General features: G+C 39.3%; 1 protein-coding gene across 1 annotated transcript in view; it reads right to left on the bottom strand.

The window, feature by feature from the left end:
• Window positions 1-24,806, bottom strand: part of PLPPR5 (phospholipid phosphatase related 5) — a 122,418-nt gene that overhangs the window by 57,038 nt on the left and 40,574 nt on the right. Inside the window, exons 2-3 of the mRNA XM_089919107.1 lie at window positions 24,230-24,362; window positions 18,174-18,424 (exon numbers count right to left, since the gene is read on the bottom strand). Coding sequence (XP_089775233.1) covers window positions 18,174-18,424; window positions 24,230-24,362 — 384 coding nt within the window. The remainder of the gene's footprint in view (window positions 1-18,173; window positions 18,425-24,229; window positions 24,363-24,806) is intronic.

Raw genomic sequence — 24,806 nt, 5'->3', positions numbered from 1 at the left:
TGGGTTCTGCTGAGAGTATTCTTCCTGGTTTACAGAGAGCTGCCTTATTTTGGTGTCCTCACATGGCTGAGAGAGAGAGCAAGCTCTCTGATGTTTTTTTCTTATAAGGGCACTAATCCCATCATGAGGGCCTCATCTAAACCTAATTAACCCCCAAAGGTCCCACTTCCAAATGCCATCAATTGGAAGTCAGGGCTTCAATATATTAATATGAATTTTGCAGGGGACACAATTCAGTCTATAGCAGAAGGGAAGACAGGACAAAGAGGCTCTTGTATATCACGTGTAGGAGTGTGACCCTCGAGGGGTCGGTGAGGGGAGACTATGAAAAGCTTTTGTGCAAAGACAGACTTGCTTACACTCATGCTTTAGGAGTGTTACTCTAGTGGCACAGGGTAAAATGGATGGGGTAAGTGAAGAACTTTCTTAGGAAACTTTTTTGGGAGGCTCCTGCAATAGTCAAGGCAAGTGATTTAAAGGACCCATATTCAAGCAGAAGTGTGGGGGGCAGGGTGGAGAAGAAGAGTCTGGATTTGAGAGATTTCACATGTGGAACCAACATAATTAATCAGACATCTGACGTGGGGGTGTGGAAGTAGGAGGAGTTGAGGAAGACACAGGTTTCACTTGGGAGGGTAGGAATGCCAATAATCAAATCAGAAGATACAAAAGCAGTAGCTAGTTTGGAGCAATGGCAAGGTCATGATTTTCATTTTTGAAATGCTGAGTTTAAGGAGCTGATGAAACACAACATATTTATGTTCAAGTTAGGAATAAACTCTGGAGTTCAGGAGAGAGGATAGGGCCAGGGAAGGAGTTTGAGGGTTCACTTCAAAAGACATGGAAATGGCGATGAATGAGATCACCCTTGGGAGGGATAACAGAGGGAAGAAAAGGAGGTCAAGAACAGAAACCTGGTAAATGCTGGTAGGTGGTTTTCTGACATTGCAGTAAAGCACTTAATGAGACAGAAGGCCAATTTGGAAAATATAATGTTCTAAAAGGTTAAAAAAAGAAAAGTTCAGATAGGAGGGGGTGATCAGGAGTCTCAGTGATGTTGAAATGGTCAGAAAGACAAGGATCTGAAGAGGCTTCTGATTAAGACCTCTGGTGGATGAAATCTGAAGAGTGGTTTAGGTAGAGTGTATGGGGGGTGGAGAAGGACAAAACCCATACTGTAACTAGTTTAGAAGGTGAGGAAGCATAAACTAGTCTTTCTAGAAGCTTCTTTCAGAAATGGGATGGTAGTTCAAATTAATGGATGCTTTCTGTGTGATTGCTGGTTTTATTTTTTGGTGGTGGAAATTTTAGCATGTCTAAGGAAATCATATTTCCCTCCATTGTACATAGCTAATGGCACACATCCCTATATATAGAAAGAGGCCTGATTAACATGTTTGAGGAAGGAAAGGAAGCAGTAAATAAACTGTATGTAAAACGCTTCGCACAGTGAGCGCTCAGTAATAATTATTTTTATACTCTAAATTTCTATATTATTATAAAAGAATTTCTATTTGTTATTTGAAGTCCTTTGTTCTTCCAAGATTTTCTTTAAATGGCGTAAACAAACGAAAGGCTCAAAGCAGACTGTGTTCATAGGAAAAGGTGATGTCTTTTGTAATACAGTGGAGGATGTGACAGGAAACCTGGATTTAAACTATATCGTCAGTTTAGGAGGAGCTTGATGACTGAAATTACGCTGTTATCATTTTTTTCCTATACATTAAGGCAATTCAAATGCAAATATATTTGACACAGGGAGGATCACAGAAGATAATACGTCACACTACTAAGCCCTTATCTTACTAGATCCTCTCTGAGTTAGAACTAGATGAAAGCTGTGTGGCAGCCCAGAGGTAAGTTGCTCTGATCTCCCCTCAGAAAAGATCAAGCTCTTCTCCTGTTAGGAGAGCAGTGAGCTGAGAATCTCCACCCGTAAAGCAATTGGATTCTCCACAGTGTTTAAAAAGAGGCCACAGTCTTCCTGGCCAGACCCCCACCAGCGACTGAGGATGGCAGGGGACCTAAGGCTTGGCCATTTATGCCCAATGTGGGGCTCTTCTAATGGACCACCTCTGCTCAAGACTGGCTGAGACTCTCCCTATCCAACCTTGCTACTTTCCTCTAACTTTTGAAAGGACTGCCTCCCCTCCAAGCTGCCAATAAATCTCGTCCACTTCTTGGAGGATCCTAACTAATGGAGTTGGTACCAGGGCTGGTCTAAGAAAGCAGGTGGTAAGACAGGGTTTGGGAACAAATCCTGGCTGGAAATAGGGACCCAATTCTATGTGGTGTGTGAGGCACAGACAGTCTGCCAGATAGCAATGCAATTGCTAAAAGCCATCAGTAGTGGCTTGGGAGAATGCTCCGGTAGGAGTAGGGTAACCAATTCATCCTGGTTTACACAAACTTTCCCGATTTTACCACTGAAAGTCTGAAGTCTGATAGTTGGTCACACTAGGTGGGAGGAAGATGCTAACCAGGCTGATGATCCAAGCAGTTGAGAAATCGGGGAAACGCTGCCTTCAGGGATAATAAAACTGGCCGACTCTTATTAAGTCGTGTTGGTGCCCTACAGAGAGAAAATGAAAAGCTGAGGGTAGTTAACAAACAAACGAAAACTGAGTGTGTCGGCCAGAGAGCCTCTTTGGTAACTTAGAAAGAGGCTGTTTATTCTGCAGTGTGAGGGTAGAGAAAGCTGAAGGCCTAATTTATGACTTACTAGCTAAGAGTCAGGGGGCCTTCAAAGATGACTGGGTGCTCAGCTAAGGCAGGTCTATTGTGCCAAGGTCAGGACCCTGGTTTGGAAAATCTAAGACCTTAACACAAAGGAAGGGGACATCTGGCTGGATGTGCCTGAAGACTTTGGTTCACGAAGACTCCTCTAAACCCTCGGAGCCTTCAGACGCGGCCCACCTCTACCTACAAAGTGCTGGTACTCCCCCAGTCCACCCATGCCAGGATGCATGATTGTGGCAGAATGAGAAGTCTCTGTCCCCCAGTGCACCAGGGGACCCCTCATGATCTGCCCCCACCTCCCCTCCTGGATGCCAGGCAAATAACTAGGACTCAGTTGCCCAGGATGTGATGAACCTGATGAGAAGCAGATAGATTTCACCCCCAAAGAGCTGCAAGAATTAGCCAGTACACACTGGCTGGAGCCAGGACAGGCCTACGGGGCTGGATTTTGAGGGGGCTTTATCAAGGAAGATGAAACCGAAACACGGTAAGGGAGTGTTTGTTGACACCAGGACACTTTCCCTGGGGATGTAGGATTTAACACTCTTGCAAGGCCCCAGGGGACAGTACAAGCACCTTGCTGGGCTGGCTCCTGAAAGCCTAGAGCAAATGGTTGCTTTCTCTTAATGAAGCTGACATGCCTGAACTGCCTTGGCAGTTGGTGGGGGAACAAATGAAAACTCTCCGAGAAGTGGGTGTTGCTGGAATGGACATACAACATGATCTCAAAGGCGCACCAGAGTATTGTGTACCATGGGAGGACCTAGGAGACGAGCTATTCCTTGAGGCATCAGGAGTGTGCTAAGTGAGAGGGGCACCAGCGTGATACAGAAGTTCAGTGGCGCTTCTCCTGTGCAGGCCAGGGTTGATGGTAGGAGAGCCTATCACAGAGCTGGGTTTATGCAGATGATGGGGAGCCTGAAGAAAGAGAAGCCAATTATCATTATCGGTGCTTAACCATCAGAAGAGGGGCGGGGTGGGAGGGAGCGTCTAATTATCATAATAATGCAGAAGGCCTGAGTGACAGCCAAGCAGACTTGACCAGCAGCAAGTTTCAAAGATGATTTATAGCTCATAGCCTTCCCTAGGGGCAAAACAGATGGGGAGCCAATGAGACTACTTAATATATAACCACAAGAAAGCAAGAAGGCAGAGCTGAGAGTGGATGCTGCAATAAAAACTTTTACTCCTTTGTGCAGTTACCAGACCTGAATCAAACTCATTGACTGAAGAGGCAGCTGGTCTCCAGAGGGAAGGACCTGCAAAACTATAGAAAGTATACATTGTAATGATTTTCCCAGTCCTGCCCCAAAAGGACCTGTGACCATTCATTCAGGTGACTACACTAGGGAAAAGAGAAGATCCAGATATTTTGAGGACTATTGGACATAGGATCCCAATGGACATTGTTACCTGGACACCTGAATTAACATCATCATGGCCTCATGGTAGAGTAGGGTCACATAGGGACTAAATAAATGAGTCCAGGCCAAAGTCTGGCTCACAGTGGATTTACTAGGTCTGAGAGCACACCTAGTGGTCATTTTCCCCTGGGCAGTTGGAGTATTGGGTAATTCAATTGGAAGCTTATGAAACTATATTCTCCCAGTCCTGCCAAGATAATAAATAAAAAATAATATTGCATTAGGAAAGGGAAGATGGTAAAGATTTAATGCCACCGATTAGGATCTTAAGAATGCAGCGGTGGTAGGTCTCCTCGTCTCCATTTAATTCACCAGTCTGGACAGATCCTGGAGAATGAATGTAGACTACTGAATCTTCAGCCAAGTAGTGGTGACCATTGATTTGTTAAATGTGTTCTTTTCTATCTCATTCAAGAAAGAGGATGAGAAACGGTTCACATTCACATGGAACGAGCAACTCCTTACATCACAGTTTATGTCAGTGTTATGTTAGCTCTCCTACTCTTTGCCACATCATAGTCTGAAGTGAGGTGGACATTCTGAACATCTCACAGACCACCATACTGATCCTTACATCCAAGACATCATTCTGATCAGGCAAGATAAACAAGAGGTGGTTAGCACACTGGAGCCTTGGGAAGACACATTCCACGCTTATGAATAGAGTTCTGGCCCATAACATCAAAGTAATATTGCCTACCACAGAGATCTAATCAGCATTAAGCATGGCCAGTGGTAGTTAGGTTATTACGTCGCCAATTATTGTACATTGTAAAGAAGTTGAAGATAACTTAGAAATTGTCATTTTAAAAGCAACTGAAGTTCTTTTAACATCTCAAACAATGTGCAGAACACAGATATTCAAAATTAAGGTTCATAAGAATAAAATACGTATTCGCTTAAAATCAAAGTACAATTAAAGTCCAGTAATAATGACCATTTGTGTAACTTTTAGTGTTTGAGCTACCCGGCTGCCTGGAAAATAGGACACAAAACAGGAAATTATGGAATGCATACTTTTTTGACAACCTTCCCAATTCATATTGTGGAACATTTCAATTAAAATCAACTAAGTAGTTTTCTTCACCTACTATATGTAAGGTACCGGACTCTGAAGATAACTCAGAATGTAGCTGCCTTCTGTTCACTGGGGCACATCTCAGGAGGTAGTGTGATATAAGAGACCAAATACTGGCTTTGGAGTCACACCGACCTGGGTCACAGTCCCAGCTCTAACAAAAACTAGCTGAATACCTTTAATCACGTTAATTAGCCTCTTGTATCCTCAGCTTTGTTACCTTTAAAATGAAGATAGCCAAACTCATTCCAGCCATTGTGAAGATTAAGGCATAGAGAGTACTTAGTATGATGCTAGGCAGTTACTTTTTAACAAACGGAAGCTGGGGAACAGGAGGATGGAATACAGAAACAGTACGAAATACAAAAATTGGGCCCAGGGATTTGGCTCCATTTAGCCATGGCATCTAAGTAAGCTGGTGGTGGTGTATAAACCCTGAGGTGCACATCAGAGCACTGGCTCTAGGTCTAGGTCTGACTCCTATTCCTGTGCTCTAAGAGAAAATGCTTAGGGATCCCTCAGCTGCTTGAATCTATACATTTCATATCATCTGACTCTGGTATCATCAGCACTAGGGCTTTCAATCTTAAGGAAACCAGCTGAATTTAAATCCCTATCGTTTCATGTCTGAGATTGACAACCTTAAAATATTCCCTAAGCTTTTAGCTTCTTTCCTTTTTAGTTCCCTCTTTACTCTCTATCAGGCCATTTTAAACTTCAGGAGGAGTTGATATCAGTAGGTACAGGCTGGATGCATTCTAAGTACTCAAAATATATTTAATGAAATTGAAGTAAATAAAATCATTCTAAAGAACTGCTTCTGTAACGTTATTTTACTCTGTATTGCTTATTAATTCAAGCATCTGGCCTCAGATTGGTTTACAAGGTCTTTCTGATTTATTTATTCCTGCTAATCCTTAAACCTCACAATCCCCCCCCACAACACACACACACACACACACACACCATATACTCCTAACGTGAGCTTCCCCACCTTAGTCCATCCTAATTGTGTCTGCTGTTTCTTGCTCCTGGCCTTTGCTCTCCCTGTCCCCTTACCTGGAATGTCTCTTCTTTACCTATTCAAATCATATTCATCTCCAAGACCCATCCCAAGTACCACTTACTTCTGAAGCTCTCCCCAAGGTGCCTGTCAGAAGTGATCTCTTCCCTCCTGGACACTCAGTGGCTCCCACTGTCATTACCTGCTACACTAACAATCATATTTCACTTAGAGCTTTATTGTGTGCCATCCTCAGGACAAAGTTCTCCCGTAGGCACAGTGATGCTTCTAGGGACCCACGAAACTGTCTTAATATCTCTTAAAATCAGAAGGAAAAAGTGAATATTAAAGAAAATGTTGAATGTATATTATTTACAAATTTGTTTTTATAGTAACGAGGTCATTTTTTTTTAATGGCAGAAGGGGCCTATGAAGGCACATGTAAGTGCCTAGGGTCTACAAAAGTCATAATGCAGCCCTGGCTATCTTATATTATATTGCCCAATGATAGTTAAGTCCCCTTTTCCTAATTAGAATGTGCAAGTGCTGCCAGCAATCCCCAAGCTGGAGTTTGCTGACACCTAAGAAACCCCAGATGTATCAATGGAACGCCACGACATATTTTTCAATATTTCAACGAACCGAACAGAACAGTATATTTACCCACAACAAGCCCACACGCACTAACTAAAATGTCAGTAGCTCTTTGCTTTTGGCTGGAACTATATTAAGTCAGGTGGCGACACTGGTGATCTCATGCTGCTGAGTGGTTCTATGTTGTGGAACGCACAGGAATTTTTGTGATGTGACCAGAAAACCAGATGCCACTACAAAGCCACAGGTCAATCACCGAATACCCAGATATAAGTGTCACTTACAGAAGCCAGGTAAAATTAAGGTGAAGAGGCAGAGTATCCATGTGTCTTTAACCATTTACTGCTTGTTATTTAATAATTGTACGTGTGCAGTTTTAATAACTATTGTGCAGTTTCAAAGCAGCATATTATAGTTTTATTATTATGGACCATTGTTTAATATCTGGGCCTAAGTTGAGATGGGAAAGTGTTAATGTGTTAATAGAAAACTTAAAGACATGGAGTTCATGGAGGAGTGGGGGGGAGGGGAAAGGTAAACTATAAAAGGGATCTATGGTAGTGAAAATACTGGAACCCCATGGGTACTTTGCGGATACCTTTCGTACCTTCCCCACCTGTTACCAATAACACATAGCTGAAGGCTGACAGCAGAACGTCAGTCGGCTAATATCAGTGGTTGTGGCACAGGTAGTCAAGTAATAGCACAGCAGCCACATTATGAGTGGGTGCTCAGTAAATACTTCTTGATATATTATCTAGTAGAATAAAATTTGCTCATTTGAAATCTAGAGCACAGGGACCTTATACATTTCAGTGTTAAATTACTCCTGAGCAGAGAAGATTTAGAGGAATGGCTTTCTGAGGGCAGCCAGGTCTCACCAGCCAGTGAAGACCAATTTGTGAAGGCAGCCCAGAGCTTTTCTTTTTACCCACCCCAACCCTTCTTTTCCAAACACAGTCCCCGACCAGTCAGTCTCATGGAGCCAACTGCTGCAAGTAATAGGCATGCTCCGCCAAATTCCTGTACCCCAGAATGAAGCCCTGCTCATGCCCCTGTGAAGAATTAGGTAAAACATCACAAAAGGAGGGGTAGACACACCAGTGGGCTGTGTTTATTTAACTCTGGTCTTGGCAGCCTGCAAGCAGTCATTGCTGCACGTGGGACCTTGTGAGCTTATTATAAAAGATGGCCATGTGGGAAGTGACAGTAGGATGATACGAATGATCTGCCAACAACGAAGAGGAAGAAGAGAAGAAAATGATATTTTAGAGCTTTCCACTAATATTCTGGGAAAAGACTGTAGTAAATTGTTTAATGTCCACAAATTCCTCCTTTCCCAGCATATTCAGCTCTTTATAATCTGACTTTGCTGTGCCTCCCGTCTCTAGGTGGAGACTGTTTCTCCATCCCCATCAATCTGGGCTGGCCTTGTGATGTGCTTTGATCAAGAGAATACAGAGATGGGGATGTTGAACAAGTTTTGGAGCCTATGCCTCAAGATGCCTTACAGCTTGGACCTCTGCCCTTTTGGTAGGCTGCTCTAAGATTCTGTCAGGGAAAACAACCTGTGAGAAAGGCCTCTTGAGAATGAGAGAGCCCAGCTATTGGGGCTGTCCCAGCTCAGTCCACCCCCAGCTGACTGGTCGGCTGAATGCGACCCACGAGAGAAGCAAAGAGGATTGACTACCAAGAAAACCACAGGTCAGCCTACAGAGTCCTGAGGATAATAAATTCTTGTTTTGAGGTTAAGGGTGGTTTTTTACGTGGCAACAGACAGTGGGAAAAGACTAATATTCAATAAATGTAGCTGACCCTTCCCTTTTTTAAAAAAGATTTTCAGAAAATCTAAGGCCAGAATTGGAAGTGACCTAAAGAGACCATTCTACGACTTTTTGTTTCAACGGTTTATGAGGTTAACTGGAAAGTCACCAAATATTATGTCTCATTCTCAACTCTGGAGTTCATTTGACTTTAATCAAACAAAGCTTTATCCATTTTATATGAAAAGAAATACCACACAGCTAAATTTAAATATTATTCTAATGCAACTTAACACTGAATTATAAATTTAATGGTTGAGGGTTAAATAACCTTTAGAATTTTTTCCTGGGAAACCGACAGCATTTGCAAAACTAGGCATAGGATTTTCTTTTTTCCTGAAAGTTCTCAGTAAAGCAAAAGAGAACAACTCTGTGATCAAATTATCTCCAAAGCCTTAATTAAAGTCAGATGCTAAGGGAGAGTTCAAGTTCCTTAATTTTATTTACTAATCCACAAAGAGAAGCAGCAGGAAAATATTCTTCAGTTCTTATTCACATAGTTCCTCCTAGGGCTCATTTATTTTTATTTATGTGTTTACATACATTTATAACACCTTCACCACATTAAACAAATCTCTCTCCCTAAATATAGCAATAAGCCTATTTCCACAGAGAATATTGAGTATATGGCTGTCTTCCCCTATTTACCTACACGTCAAAATTCTGGCAAGTGTTTCATGAGACTGTATTAATTTGAAACACCCCAACATTTCTCTTATATAGTTTCCCCAAGGTGTCTCCAGTGAAGCTGGGAAGAAATATATGTACAGGTTCAAACAGAACAGCAAATCCTGACTACTCCCTCCATCTGCAGTAGGAGTTATATTCAGAGTTGCCATGGCAGCCGCCCACACTTACACACACAAAGGGGTGGTGGAGAAGAGAGAAAAGCAGTTAGCAAAGAACAGAATCTATTGTTAAAAAGACAGCGGTACCCTTCAATGTAATTACAAGCAGGAATGCTGACTTTTAGTCTGAATCACTGTTTAACGATAGAAGAATTCCGAATGCTGGAGTGTTATTAATTTTTTTTTCTCTAAACATATCTACCATCTGAACCTTTGGTTTTAACTTTTATGTATGCTGAAATTATGTAGGACCAGGAGGGAACTCAGCTAACCACACACATATTAGGGCTAATAGGATTTAATGATTCCCTCTCTGGAACATTTAGAATCATTGTAGCCAGGAAAAAGTGTGGTTCTATGGATCCGGGCAAGTTACTTCACCTTCTGAGTGTCCTCATCTGTAAAATGTGCATAATAATAGTATATACTTCATGAAGTTGTTATGAGGATTCAATAAATTAATACAAATAATCAGTTATTACAATAATAATAATGATAAATAAAGAACAAATTTTAAAACACATAAATAAGAACTAGTAATGTATTAAATAAATTAGTAAAAGTAAAGCACTCATGCCTGGCATATAGCAAATGCTCAATAAATGTTTGCTAATAATAGTAATAATTATTATTAAAACATCTCCAAAGGTTTATTACAGATTAGAACAGTATGGCTTATAATTCAGAAGCAGTTTAAATAAATGCCTTTAGGTAAGTTGCTAAAAAAATAAAACAAGAAGTTGCTAAAACAAATGCCAGCAGACACACCATTTTGGCAGAATAAAAAGACCAAGTATCTCACTATACTAACACATTCACCACCATTGGCACACCCTGATTACACAGTAAAATCTAACATCTATACCAGTGCTAAGATAACCATGTCACAGTATTTGGGGTCAGAGAGTATTCTAAAATTTGTCTAAAGTCATTGGCTTGATCACATGTGTATATGCAGATACATTTACAACTCATACCCAGATACAAATACAAACATCAGATTTAGGTGTGATGACAATGATTGAAAAGTATTTTATGGCTACTGATTCACTCAAGTTTTAAATCTTCATATTAAGGCTGAATGTTCCATATTCTAGGAGAGGTGGAACACGCAGTCAAGCAATTTAGTGAATAGGAAAGAATACGCATGGCTTAGAAGATTTCATATGAAGTCTAGAAGCACCTTCAAGTGTGTAGCGGAAATCAGGAGAAATTAGAGGAACACAGTTGGGAGCAGAGTGAGCGTAAGAAGGAAACTGTAACTGGAAAATTGTACAGAAGTCAGAAGAGAAAATGGATAGGATGGGATTTGATCCTTAACTATAAAAATTTTCTTGATGGGATTTTTTTAAAAGTCCAGGTAGTGAAAAGTAATAAAGAGGAGATTGGTTCAAGATGGCGGAGTAGAAGGACGTGCTCTCACTCCCTCTTGCTAGAGCACCGTAATCACAACTAACTGCTGAGCAGTCATCGACAGGAAGACACTGGAACTCACCAAAAAAGATACCCACACCCAAAGACAAAGGAGAAGCCACAATGAGATGGCAGGAGAGGTGTAAACACAATAAAATCAAATCCCATAACTGCTGGGTGGGTGACTCACAAACTGGAGAACACTTTTACCACAGAAGTCCACTCACTGGGGTGAAGGTTCTGAGCCCCACGTCAGGCTTCCCAACCTGGGGGTCCGGCAACAGGAGGAGGAATTCCTAGAGAATCAGACCTTGAAGGCTACCGGGATTTGATTGCAGGACTTCGACAGGACTGGGGGAAACAGAGACTCCACTCTTGGAGGGCACACACAAAGTAGTGTGTGCATCGGGACCCAGGAGAAGAAGCAGTGACCCCATAGGAGACTGAACCAGACCTACCTTCCAGTGTTGGAGGGCCTCCTGCAGAGGCGGGGGGTGGCTGTGTCACACCATGAGGACAAGGACACTGGCAGCAGAAGTTCTGGGAAGTACTCCTTGGCGTGAGCCCTCCCAGAGTCGGCCATTAGCCCCACCAAAAAGCAGGATAGTCTCCAGTGCTGGGCTGCCTCAGGCCAAACAACCAAAAGGGAGGGAACCCAGCCCCACCCATCAGCAGACAAGCAGATTAAAGTTTTAATTAGTTCTGCCCACCAGAGCAACACCCAGCTCTACCCACCACCAGTCCTTCCCATCAGGAAACTTGCACAAGCCTCTTAGATAGCCTCAATCCTGCAGCCTGTGGAACAAAAACCACATTCACAGAAAGATAGACAAGATGAAAAGGCAGAGGGCGATGTATCAGATGGAGGAACAAGATAAGATCTCAGAAAAACAACCAAATGAAGTGGAGATAGGCAACCTTCCAGAAAAACAATTCAGAATAATGATAGTGAAGATGATCCAGGACCTCAGAAAAAGAATGGAGACAAATATTGAGAAGATACAAAAAGTGTTTAACAAAGACCTAGAAGAATTAAAGAACAAACAAACAGAGATGAACAATACAATAATTGAAATGAAAAATACACTAGAAGGAATCAATAGCAGAATAACTGAGGCAGAAGAACGGATAAGTGACCTGGAAGACAGAATGGTGGAATTCACTGCTGTGGAACAGAATAAAGAAAAAATAATAAAAATAAATGAAGACAGCCTAAGAGACCTCTGAGACAACATTAAACGCAACAACATTCACATTATAGGGGCCCCAGAAGGAGAAGGTAGAGAGAAAGGACCCGAGAAAATATTTGAAGAGATTATAGACGAAAACTTCCTTGACACGGGAAAGGAAATAGTTAGCCAAGTGCAGGAAGCGCAGAGAGTCCCAGGCAGGATAAACCCAAGGAGAAATATGCCAAGACACATAGTAATCTAACTGACAAAAATTAAAAAGAAAGAAAAATTATTGAAAGCAACAAGGCAAAAATGACAAATAACATACAAGGGAACTCCCATAAGGTTAACAGCTGATTTCTCAGCAGAAACTCTACAAGCCAGAAGGGAGTGGCAGGACATATTTAAAGTGATGAAAGGGAAAAACCTACAAACAAGATTACTCTACCCAGCAAGGATCTCATTCAGATTTGACGGAGAAATCAAAAGCTTTACCGACAAGCAAAAGATAAGAGAATTCAGCACAACCAAATGAGCTCTCCAACAAATGCTAAAGGAACTTCTCTAAGTGGGAAACACAAGAGCAGAATAGGACCTACAAAAAAACCCAGAACAATTAAGAAAATGGTCATAGGAACATACATAGTGAAATTACCTTAAACGTGAATGGATTAAATGCTCCAACAAAAAGACACAGGCTGGCTGAATGAATACAGAAACTAAACCCATATATATGCTGTTTACAAGAGACCCACTTCAGACCTAGGGACACATACAGACTGAAAGTGAGGGGATGGAAAAAGATATTCCATGCAAATGGAAATCAAAAGAAAGCTGGAGTAGCAATACTCATATCAGATAAAATAGACTTTAAAATAAAGAATGTTACAAGAGACAAGGAAGTACACTACATAATGATCAAGGGATCAATCCAAAAAGAAGATATAACAATTATAAATATATATGCACCCAACACAGGAGCACCTCAATACATAAGGCAACTGCTAACAGCTATAAAAGAGGAAATTGATAGTAACATAATAGCGGGGGACTTTAACACCTCATTTACACCAATGGACAGATCATCGAAACAGAAAATTAATAAGGAAACACAAGCTATAAATGACACAATAGACCAGCTAGATTTAATTGATATTTATAGGACATTCAACCCAAAAACAGCAGATTACACTTTCTTCATGGAACATTCTCCAAGATAGATCACATCTTGGGTCACAAATCAAACCGCACTAAATTTAAGAAAATTGAAATCATATCAATCATGTTTTCTGACCACAACACAATGAGATTAGAAATCAATTACAGGGAAAAAAAGTTAAAAAACACAAACACATGGAGGCTAAACAATACGTTACTAAATAACCAAGAGATCACTGAAGAAATCAGAGGAAATCAAAAAATACCTAGAGACAAATTACAATGAAAACACGATGATCCAAAACCTATGGGATGCAGCAAAAGCAGTTCTAAGAGGGAAGTTTATAGTAATGCAAGCCTACCTCAAGAAACAAGAAAAATCTCAAATAAACAATCTAACCTTACACCTAAAGGAACTAGAGAATGAAGAACAAACAAAACCCAAAGTTAGCAGAAGGAAAGAAATCATAAATATCAGAGCAGAAATAAATGAAATGGAAACAAAGAAAACAATAGCAAAGATCAATAAAACTAAAAGCTGGTTCTTTGAGAAGATAAACAAAATTGAGAAACCATTAGCCAGATGCATCAAGAAAAAGAGGGAGAAGACTCAAACCAATAAAATTAGAAATGAAAAAGGAGAAGTTACAACACACACTGCAGAAATACAAACCACCCTGAGACTACTACAAGCGACTCTATGCCAATAAAATGGACAACCTGGAAGAAACAGACAAATTCTTAGAAAGGTATAACCTTCCAAGACTGAACCAGGAAGAAATAGAAAATATGAACAGACCAATCATAAGTAATGAAACTGAAACAGTGATTAAAAATCTTCCAACAAACAAAAGCCCAGGACCAGATGGCTTCACGGGTGAATTCTATTAAACATTTAGAGAAGAGCTAACACCCATCCTTCTCAAACTCTTCCATAAAATTGCAGAGGAAAGAACACTCCCAAACTCATTCTATGACGCCACCATCACCCTGATACCAAAACCAGACAAAGCTACTACAAGAGAAGAAAATTACAGACCAATATCACTGATGAATATAGATGCAAAAATCCTCAAAAAAATACTAGCAAACAGAATCCAACAACACATAAAAGGATCATACACAATGATCAAGTGGGATTTATCCCAGGGATGCAAGGATTCTTCAATATATGCAAATCAATCAATGTGATACACCATATTACCAAACTGAAGAATGAAAACCATCTGATCATCTCAATAGATGCAGAAAAAGATTTTGACAAAATTCAACACCAATTTATGATAATAACTCTCCAGAAAGTGGGCAGAGAGGGAACCTACCTCAACATAATAAAGGCCATATATAACAAACCCACAGCAAACATCATTCTCAATGGTGAAAAACTGAAAGCATTTCCTCTAAGATCAGGAACAAGACAAGGATGTCTCACCACGATTATTCAACATAGCTTTGGAAGTCCTAGCCACGGCAATCAGAGAAGAAAAAACAATAAAAGGAATACAAATTAGAAAAGAAGAAGTAAAACTGTCACTGTTTGCAGATGACATGATACTATACATAGAGAACCCTAAAAATGCCACCAGAAAACTACTAGAGCTAATCAATGAATTTGGTAAAGTTGCAGGATACAAAATTAACACACAGAAATATCTTGCTTTTCTATACACTAATGATGAAAAATCTGAAAGAGAAATTAAGGAAACACTCCCATTTACCACTGCAACAAAAATAATAAAATACCTAGGAATAAACCTACCTAGGGAGACAAAAGACCTGTATGCAGAAAACTATAAGACACTGATGAAAGAAATTAAAGATGATACCAACAGATGGAGAGATATACCATGTTCTTGGATTGGAAGAATCAATATTGTGAAAATGATTATACTACCCAAAGCAATCTACAGATTCAATTCAATCCCTATGGACTTACCAGTGGCATTTTTTACAGAAGTAGAATAGAAAGTCTTAAAATTTGTATGGAGACACAAAAGACCCCAAATAGCCAAAGCAGCCCTGAGGGAAAAAACAGAGGTGGAGGAATCAGACTCCCTGACTTGAGACTATACTACAAAGCTACAGTAATCAAGACAATATGGTACTGGCACAAAAACAGAAATATAGATCAGTGGAACCGGATAGAAAGTGCGGAGATGAACCCATGCACCTATGTCAACTAATCTATGACAAAGGAGGCAAGGATATACAACAGAGAAAAGACGGTCTCTTCAACAAGTGGTGCTGGGAAAACTAGACAGGTACATGTAAAAGAATGAAATTACAACACTCCCTCACACCATACACAAAAATAAACTCAAAATGGATTAGAGACCTAAATGTAAGACCAGACACTATAAAACTCTTGGAGGGAAACACAGGAAGAACACTCTTTGACATAAATCACAGCAATATCTTTTTTGATCCACCTCCTAAAGTAATAGAAATAAAAACAAAAATAAACAAATGGAACCTAATGATACTTAAAAGCTTTTTCACAGCAAAGGAAACCATAAACAAAGGAAACCATAAACAAGACAAAAAGACAATGGTCAGAATGTGAGAAAATATTTGCAAACGAATCAACAAAGGATTAATCTCCAAAATATATAAACAGCACATGCAGCTCAATATTAAAAAAACAAACAATCCAATCAAAAAATGGACAGAAGACATAAATAGACATTTCTCCAAAGAGGACATACAGATGGCCAAGGAGCACATGAAAAGCTGTTCAACATCAATAATTATTAGAGAAGTGTCAATCAAAACTACAATGAGGTATCACCTCACACCAGTTAGAATGGGCATCATCAGAAAATCTACAAGCAACAAATGCTGGAGAGGGTGTGGAGAAAAGGGAACCCTCTTGCACTGTTGGAGGGAATGTAAGTTGATACAGCCACTATGGGGAACAGTATGGAAGTTCCTTAAAAAACTAAAAATACTATTACCATATGACCCAGCAATCCCACTACTGGGCATATGCCCAGAGAAAACCATAATTCAAAAAGACATATGCACCCCAATGTTCCCTGCAGCACTATTTACAATAGCCCGGTCATGGAAGCAACCTAAATGCCCATCAACAGACGAATGGATAAAGACAATGTGGTACATATGTACAATGGAATATTACTCAGCCATAAAACGGAATGAAAGTGGGTCATTTGTAGAGACGTGGATGGATCTAGAGACTGTCATACGGAGTGAAGCAAGTCAGAAAGAGAAAAACAAATATCATATACTAACGCAGGACCTAGGGAAATGGTACAGATGAACCGGTTTGCAGGGCAGAAATAGAGACACAGATGTAGAGAACAAACGTATGGACACCAAGGGGGGAAAGCGGCGGGGTGTGGGCGTGGTGGTGGGATGAATTGGGAGATTGGGATTGACATGTATACACTGATGTGTATAAAATGGATGACTAATAAGAACCTGCTGTATATTAAAAAAAAATTAAATTAAATTAAAAAAAAATAGAAGTCCAGGTAGTGAGTGGTAGATTAGCTTGGATTAAAAACTTTTAAAATGTTAAAATGCACACACCCTGGGCTTCCCTGGTGGCGCAGTGGTTGGGAGTCTGCCTGCCGATGCAGGGGACACGGGTTCGTGCCCCGGTCTGGGAGGATGCCACGTGCCGCGGAGCGGCTGGGTCCGTGAGCCATGGCCACTGAGCCTGTGTCTCCGGAGCCTGTGCTCCGCAGTGGGAGAGGCCGCGGCAGTGGGAGGCCCGCGTACCGCAAAAACGAACAAACAACAACAAAAAAAATGCACACACCCTTATGACCTCCAAAATTACCATGCCATCGTGAATGTTATGTATGATGCCATAGTTCCTCTCTTAAATTCTCCTTTCTTTAGTAACCTTTATTTCCAATCTCAAGTAGAGGTGTCACAGCAGATATTCTCTCTTTTAGAGATAAACTGACAAGATTGCATCAGGAGCGTTAGAAACATTTCCATAATCAAATAGCTCGTTGAAGGTAAAAATAATTCTGCGTTTTGTCAAGTAATCAGAAATTATCAAATTTGTTTTCAAATTGGTCCTGAGGTCTCATCAATGAGCTGAAATCAGAAGTAGTTATTGGCATTGTTGGACAGGAGAACTCCGAAAGGAAAAATTTTCTGCACTTTTTATTGTACCTATGGAAAAGCCTTCAAAGCACACTTTTGGGAGTTCAACCTTATAGCTGGCAAGGCACATTCTGGTGATAGAGGGAAAGACTGATGGGTATAAATACTGGGGTCAAGAGCTGCCTGCCAAGGCTGCCCTTCTTTGTACTCCTGCCTGTCATTAATGCATTCAGCTTTGGCCACTTACTTCCACCTAAATGTCCTAAGATAGCAGCACTTAGGGCCTGGCTCCTACCACTAAAATGATGGCAAATACTCAAGAATAAAGAACATATATATGATTTTTAAGGGCATTTTGGTTAGTTCTATGAGAAAATATTAAAACACTCATTGAGATATTAAGATGATATAGTTACCAATAACAAAAGAACTTTCTGGAAAAAGAGTGCCTCTTTCCCCACCTTTACCAGAGAACATTAGAACTTGAGTAGGTGGCTAAGAGGCCTGGGTAGTTCTCTTACTTGCACTATTACAAGTTTATGGTAACTGCTATAGGACAAATTTGTTTCCATTAAGCCCTATTTAATAATAAAGACAAACATATTCTCCAATGGAAATGCTAATGGCTATATTTTTTAATACAACCAAATACCCACACATAATCTCACGAGAGTCAACTGACTTAATTTTATTCACAGTACAAACAGCTATCATTAAAAATAAATTAAATGTCCTGCAGAAATCTGTTACTGTGACTTCCATTATGGCAGGGAGAAGTAATTTCTGCTTTGGGAGAATTACCAGAAAGACAAACTAAGAATGGTTTCTAATTCTTACTTACTGTCAGATACATAGCTGCATAGACACTGAGAGCCGCTTCTTTGGATGGAAATGTTTTCCTTGCTCTCATGATGAGATCCGGGTTGCCCGTGCAGGCCTCTTCCCCACTGATGAACTGTGTATACTGCTGACACCCAAGTGCCGTGTAGTTGGGTTTACACAGGGCGAGAAAATGTGGAGCCAGATTTCCTGTAACTACTTGTCCGGCATTTACAAAGATGTCTGTAGCAAACAGTCCAAATGTATAAATTCCTGAGGAAGAAAACACACCATTTTAACTTTTTGGTTTATTGTGGTTCAATTTACAATACACCAAGATGGAAATATTTTAGAAACTATAATATAGTTCCTACATACATATATATATATATACAGTTCCTTCCATTTCACTCCCTCCAGCTCCTCCCTTTGCTTTCTGAAGTAGTGGGAGTGTTAAATTATTTAACATATTGAGCTGTCTACCACTGGCTACATTTTTATGCACGGCAGGTTTATAAGACATATGATAAAAGAAGAAAATATATTCTAAGGCTGTGTTTGGATAATGAGATTTTTTAAATGGAGATGTGTTTCCCTTGAGAGGGTTCAGTCTATCACCTTCTGCTAATGTTAGTAATCTTTATTTTTTCCCTATTTTTGAATTTTTTTTTAATCTTACTAACATTAAGCAGAGCAGCCATCTCCCTTTGATTATGCCTCTTAAGCTCATTCAAACTGATATTAACTCAGCTGGAGGTGCCAATTAGCAGCAAAATCCAATGCCATCAGTCTTCATTTAAATACCATGGAAAATCTTAAGTAAAGCAGAATGTTTTCAGATTAATCTCTATATCGCCATCAGAAACACATTTTTTAAAGTCATATAACAGCTAAGTCCCGCCTTATCTTTTATGGCTTGAGTTTCAATTTATCAAATTTGGGACAATTTAGTAAATAATAAAGCAATTAGATCATAATGTTTAAATATTCTTCACAGTAGTAAAATTTATTTACTTTGTTTACCTGAAGGTATAAAATTAAGTACATAAATTTTTCCCCTTTTGTAAGGAACACGCCAATTTACTCAAATACCAAAAATATTTTCTACATTCAATGTCATTGGTCATTATTGCCAAAACTTATCTTTCTACTTAGATAGGATAGGCAAAATAAATTCTTTGGCAGCATTGTCAATAAACGTACAGATACAATCCTCAAGGATGTGGTATCGATGTAAAGAAATCCGTTCTTTTATAATTTTGGGTAATAAAATCCATCAGGACATTTTAAAACTATGCCAAAATAATACTTCCCAAACAGTCGGCTCATTAAAAAGTCAAAAAATTCTATTATGATAATTAGATGCTTTTTTTTCTTTGTCATGTATTTCTGGATTGTTTGTTTCCTAAGCCTTTACATAATTATTGGCAGTTGTGTTGCAACTCACCAGGATCAAATAATTTTCCAGGATTAGATACATGACTATCCTTTTCATTTTCAAAATATTATGTAACATTATGCAAGGTTCTTGCACCCAAACCTGCACATAGCAAAACTCTATGTGCATACAAACCACCATGAACCAAAGACCTTAGTTCTCTATTGAAAAAACTTACAAGGAAGCAATGAAAAGCTTTCTTTACATCTTACCAGTATTCCATGAGCCATACAAGTAAATGATACTCAAATCAGAAATCTGGCATAAGCAGAGAAATGGAAAAGAACAAAGCTCAATAAAATGTTACCGCATATACTCTCCCTTTCCAAATCTCATGGTCTAGCATGGCAATATAAATGGCAAGTCTTCACCTCTTTTCGCTTGAAACCTAGGCTAAGAAGTACTCATTTTATTTAACCAAACCATTCTTTTTATCTGGTACAATAAGTTTTCCTGTTTAAAATACAGAGGAATGTGTGATAAGGATATGGAAATGTCTCTTGATACTTGTAAAGTTCCCAAATGTGCTTTAGAATTAAAATAGTGCATCAGGCCCAAGGCCAATATTGAAGTTAACTACAAAGATACTCATTAAAGTGAGATCTCATGAGTGTACCCACTGTGCTGACCTCCAGAATAAAGTCGCTATGAAGAGTGATGTCTTATTATGCAGTAATGCTTTGCGCACAAGCTTCCATTTTATTTTAACAAACTAGAAACATCCAAATCATGATAAACAAGGAAACAAGAGAAACAAACCAAAGCACTCCTAAATATTTTATAAAATCATATAAGAAGTAAGAAACATGCAGAGACTTAAAAGCACACTTTACTGTGTGCCATTCAGGCAGACTTCGTTTTACTGAGGTTCGCTTTATTGGGCTTCACAGAGAGTGCATTTTTTTTACAAATGGAAGGTTTGTGGCAACCCTGTGTTGAGCAACACTATTGGCACCATTTTTCCAATAACATTTGCTCACTCTGTGTGTCTATGTCACATTTCAGAAATTCTCCCAATATTTCAAAGTTTTTCATTATGATTATATTTGTTATTGGTGATCTGTGATCAGTGATCTTTGATGTTACTATGGTAATTGTTTTGGGGCAGCACAACTGCACCCATACAAGGCAGTGAATTTAACTGATAAATGTGTGTACTCTGACCGCTCCACCAACCAGCCGTTCCCCTATATTTCTCTCCCTCTCCTCAGGACCCCCTATTCCCTAAGACACAACATTATTGAAATTAGGCCATTAAAAATCCTACAATAGCCTCTAAGTGTACGAGTGAAAGGAAGAGTCACACATCTCACTCTTAATCAAAAGCTAGAAATGATGAAGCTTAGTTGAAAACTGAGATAGGCTGAAAGCTAGGTCTCTTGTGCTAAACAGTCAGTCAAGTTGCAAACGCAAAGGAAAAGTTCTTAAAGGATGATAAGAAAGCGGAACAGCCTTACTGCTGATATGGAGCAAGTTTTAGTGGTCTGGAGAGAAGATCAAACCAGCCATAATATTCCCTTAAACCAAAGCCTAATCCAGAGCAAGGCCCTAACTCTCTTCAATTCTATAAAAGTTGAGAGAGGGCTTCCCTGGTGGCGCAGTGATTGAGAGTCCGCCTGCCGATGCATGGGACACGGGTTCGTGCCCTGGTCCGAGAGGATCCCACATGCCGCGGAGCGGCTGGGCCCGTGAGCCATGGCCGCTGAGCCTGCACGTCCGGAGCCTGTGCTCCGCAACGGGAGAGGCCACAACAGTGAGAGGCCCGCGTACCGCAAAAAAAAAAAAAAAAAAAAGTTAAGAGAGGTGAGGAAGCTACAGAAGAAAAGTTTGAAGCTAGCAGGGGATGATTCATGAGGTTTAAGGAAATAAGTCATCTCCATATCAGGAAAGTAGAAAGTGAAACAGCAATTGCTGATATAGAAGCTGCAGCAAGCTATCCAGAAGATCTAGCTAAGATCATTACTGAAGGTATCTACACTAAACAACAAATTTTCAATGTAGACAAAACAACCTGCTATTGGAAGAAGATGCCATCAAGGACTTTCAGATCTAAGGAGAAGAAAATGCCTGGCTCTAAAGCTTCAAAAGACAGGCTGACCCTCTTCCTTGGGGCTTATGCAGCTGGTGATTTTAAGGTGAAGCCAATGCTCACCTACTATTCTGTAAAGCCTAGGGCCCTTAAGAGTTATGCTAAATATACTCTGCCTTTTCTCAATAAATGGAACAACAAAGCCTGGATGACAGCATTATCTGTTTACAACATGATTTACTAAATATTTTAAGCCCACTGTTGAGACCTACTGCTCAGAAAAAAAATTCCTTTCAAAATATTACTGCTCATTGACAACGCACCTGGCCACCCAAGAGCTCTGATGGAGATGTACAATGAGATTAATGTTGTATTCATGCCTGCTGACACAACATTCATTCTGCAGGTCATGAGGAGTAATTCAGATTTTCAAGTCTCATTATTTAAGAAATACATTTCATATGCCTGGAGCTGCCATAGATAGGGGTTCCTCTGATGGGTCTGGGCAAAGTTAACTGAAAACCTTCTGGAGAGGATTCACCATTCTAGATGCCATTAAGAACATTCATGATTCATGGGAAGAGGTCAAAATATTAACATTAAACAGGAGCTTGAAAGAAGGTGATTCAATCCTCATGGATGACTTGGAGGGGTTCAAGACTTCAGTGGAGGAGGTCACTGAAGATGTGGTAGAAATAGGAAAAGAATTAGAAATAGAAGTGAAGCTTGAAGATGTGACTGAATCACTGCAATCTCATGATAAAACTTGAATGGATGAGGATTTGCTTCTGTGGATGAGGAAAGAAAGTGGTTTCTTGAGATGGAATCTAATCCTGGTGAAGGTGCTGTGAAGACTGTTGAAATGACAACAAAGGATTTAGAATATTTCATAAACTTAGTTGATAAAGCAGCAGCAAGGTTTGAGAGGATTGACTACTATTTCTAAAGAAGCTCTACCATGGGTAAAAAGCTATCAAACAGCATTGCATGCTACAAAGAAATCGTTCGTAAAAGGAAGACTCAATCACCGCGGCTAACTTCATTGTTGTCCTATTTTAAGAAGTTTCCACAGCCACCCCAACCTTCAGATGCTACCACCCTGATCAGTCAGCAGCCGTCAACGCTGAGGCAAGACTCTCCACCAGCAAAAAGATTACAACTCATTAAAGGCTCAGGTGATGATTAGCATTTTTTAGTGATTTTAATTTTTAAAAGTATTTTTAATTAAGGTATGTATTTTTTTAAGACATAATGCTATTGCACACTTAACAGATACAATAGAGTGTACACGTAACTTCTATATGCACTGGGAAACCAAAAACTTCATGTGACTTGCTTTATTGCCATATTCGCTTTATCGTAGTGGTCTAGAACTGAGCTCAAATATCTTGGAGGTATGCCTGTATATTCTTTAGAAATATGTGCGTAAATGAATAAAAATATTTTACTTAAGTAGGCATAATATAATTTAACAATATTTAGGAAGGTTCAACTTCATCAAAATACTTTAGCTCTGAGTATATTATTGCTTATTTTGTTATTAAATGTTTCTCATGCAAAGATTAAATGGGTCAAGAACACAGTATTGATGCATGTGAAAAATATAACTTTTAAAGTTTCATATAAAAGCTATCCCTTCAACTGTATAAATGAGGGCTGTGGGGATGTATAAGTTGACGGCAATAAAATGAACAGTCTTAGATATGAAGACCTTTCGGCTCCAGAGAGATTTAAAGGCATGATGACATTTGATTAGTCTTTAGTGGGTTTATATATAGATTAGGTGAGCTGTGCATAATATCTCCAAAGTCTTCATCTTGTTCCCATCAATATGAGAAATATATCGAAGGGTTACAGTATCCGTAATCTTAATACTGATCAGAATTTATCTTAAATGTTATTTAGTATATATAGATGCACTTTTTCTTATTTGATAAAGCCAGGAAATAATAATCTATATTAAGTTTTATTGTTTCAGTTAAAAAAAACCTGTCTTGGCCACGTGTCTTTTGAATTGAGATGATTTTCAGTAATTCGTCCATGTTCATATCATTAGTGCTAGAATTTGAGATTTAAAGGATCAGTAAATCTTGTCCCCTAATAAAATCACCAATTTTTGTAAAAAATGGTTTTTGTACCATTTTTTTGTAAAAAAATAAAACACCCCAGAAGTAGTTCATGGAGTGCTACTTATGATAATTAACAAATACAGCATTTCTTTTATTTGTCCAGCTATTTTGCTTGTCCTTCATGATGTTCGATAACCAACCTAGATTATCATTTCTACCTAAGCGTTGTTTCTGAAATTTAATAAACATAGTAAATCATTTCTTTAAATTACGTAATTTTTAGTTTCTTTTAGAATTTAAATATCCAAGTGTGGTGGGATTTGTTTTTCTTAAAATAATATGGAAATGACACCACGAAATGGAGTTTTGCAAAACAGGAGAGAAAATAGTATGCAGTATTTATTTTTAAAAACCAAATTGAAACATTTCAAAGAAAATATAATCTAATATTCGAATACAGTTAATATGCTGGTCATTTTAAAGGTTGGCTTATACATAAACATTGTTTCAGCAACAATAAAAACAATTCAATGAACACATACCAAGAAATCGCACAGTTCTCCTCACCAGTGGGTTTATATAGCAACAGTCTCCAGTTAAAATAGTTTTCTCCTGGTTTTCAAAATCCCTTGTGGCCAGTTGTAGGCAAAACACAGCAGTTTCTCCAACTATTATCTTCCAAGGAAATAAAAGATTAAAGAACATTAGAATTTAACCAGTATAAATGTAGAATATTTTAATTTTTAAAAAATGCAAAAAAAGGACTTCCTTTGAGTGGTAATAATCTCAATATAAACCTGAGCCATATTTGGGTAACCAGACCCTTTTTTTTTTTTTTTTTTTTTTTTTGCGGTACGCGGGTCTCTCCCGTTGCGCAGCACAGGCTCCGGACGCACAGGCTCAGTGGCCATGGCTCACGGGCCCAGCCGCTCCGCGGCATGTGGGATCTTCCTGGACCGGGGCACGAACCCGTGTCCCCTGCATAGGCAGGCAGACTCCCAACCACTGCCCCACCAGGGAAGCCCCAGACCCTTTTATTATAACCTTATCCCTATATATATAAAACCCGTATTTCCCTCAATTCAAAAAGTATTAAACTGATAAATTATGAATAAAAAC

This window comes from Delphinapterus leucas, chromosome 1 (genome assembly GCF_059928025.1).
Source record: "Delphinapterus leucas isolate spDelLeu-1000000601 "Yukka" chromosome 1, BTC_Dleu_Yukka2, whole genome shotgun sequence".
Lineage (NCBI taxonomy): Eukaryota > Metazoa > Chordata > Mammalia > Artiodactyla > Monodontidae > Delphinapterus > Delphinapterus leucas.
The sequence above is the reverse complement of the archived record's forward strand: the minus strand, read 5'-3'. Positions and strand labels throughout refer to the sequence as shown.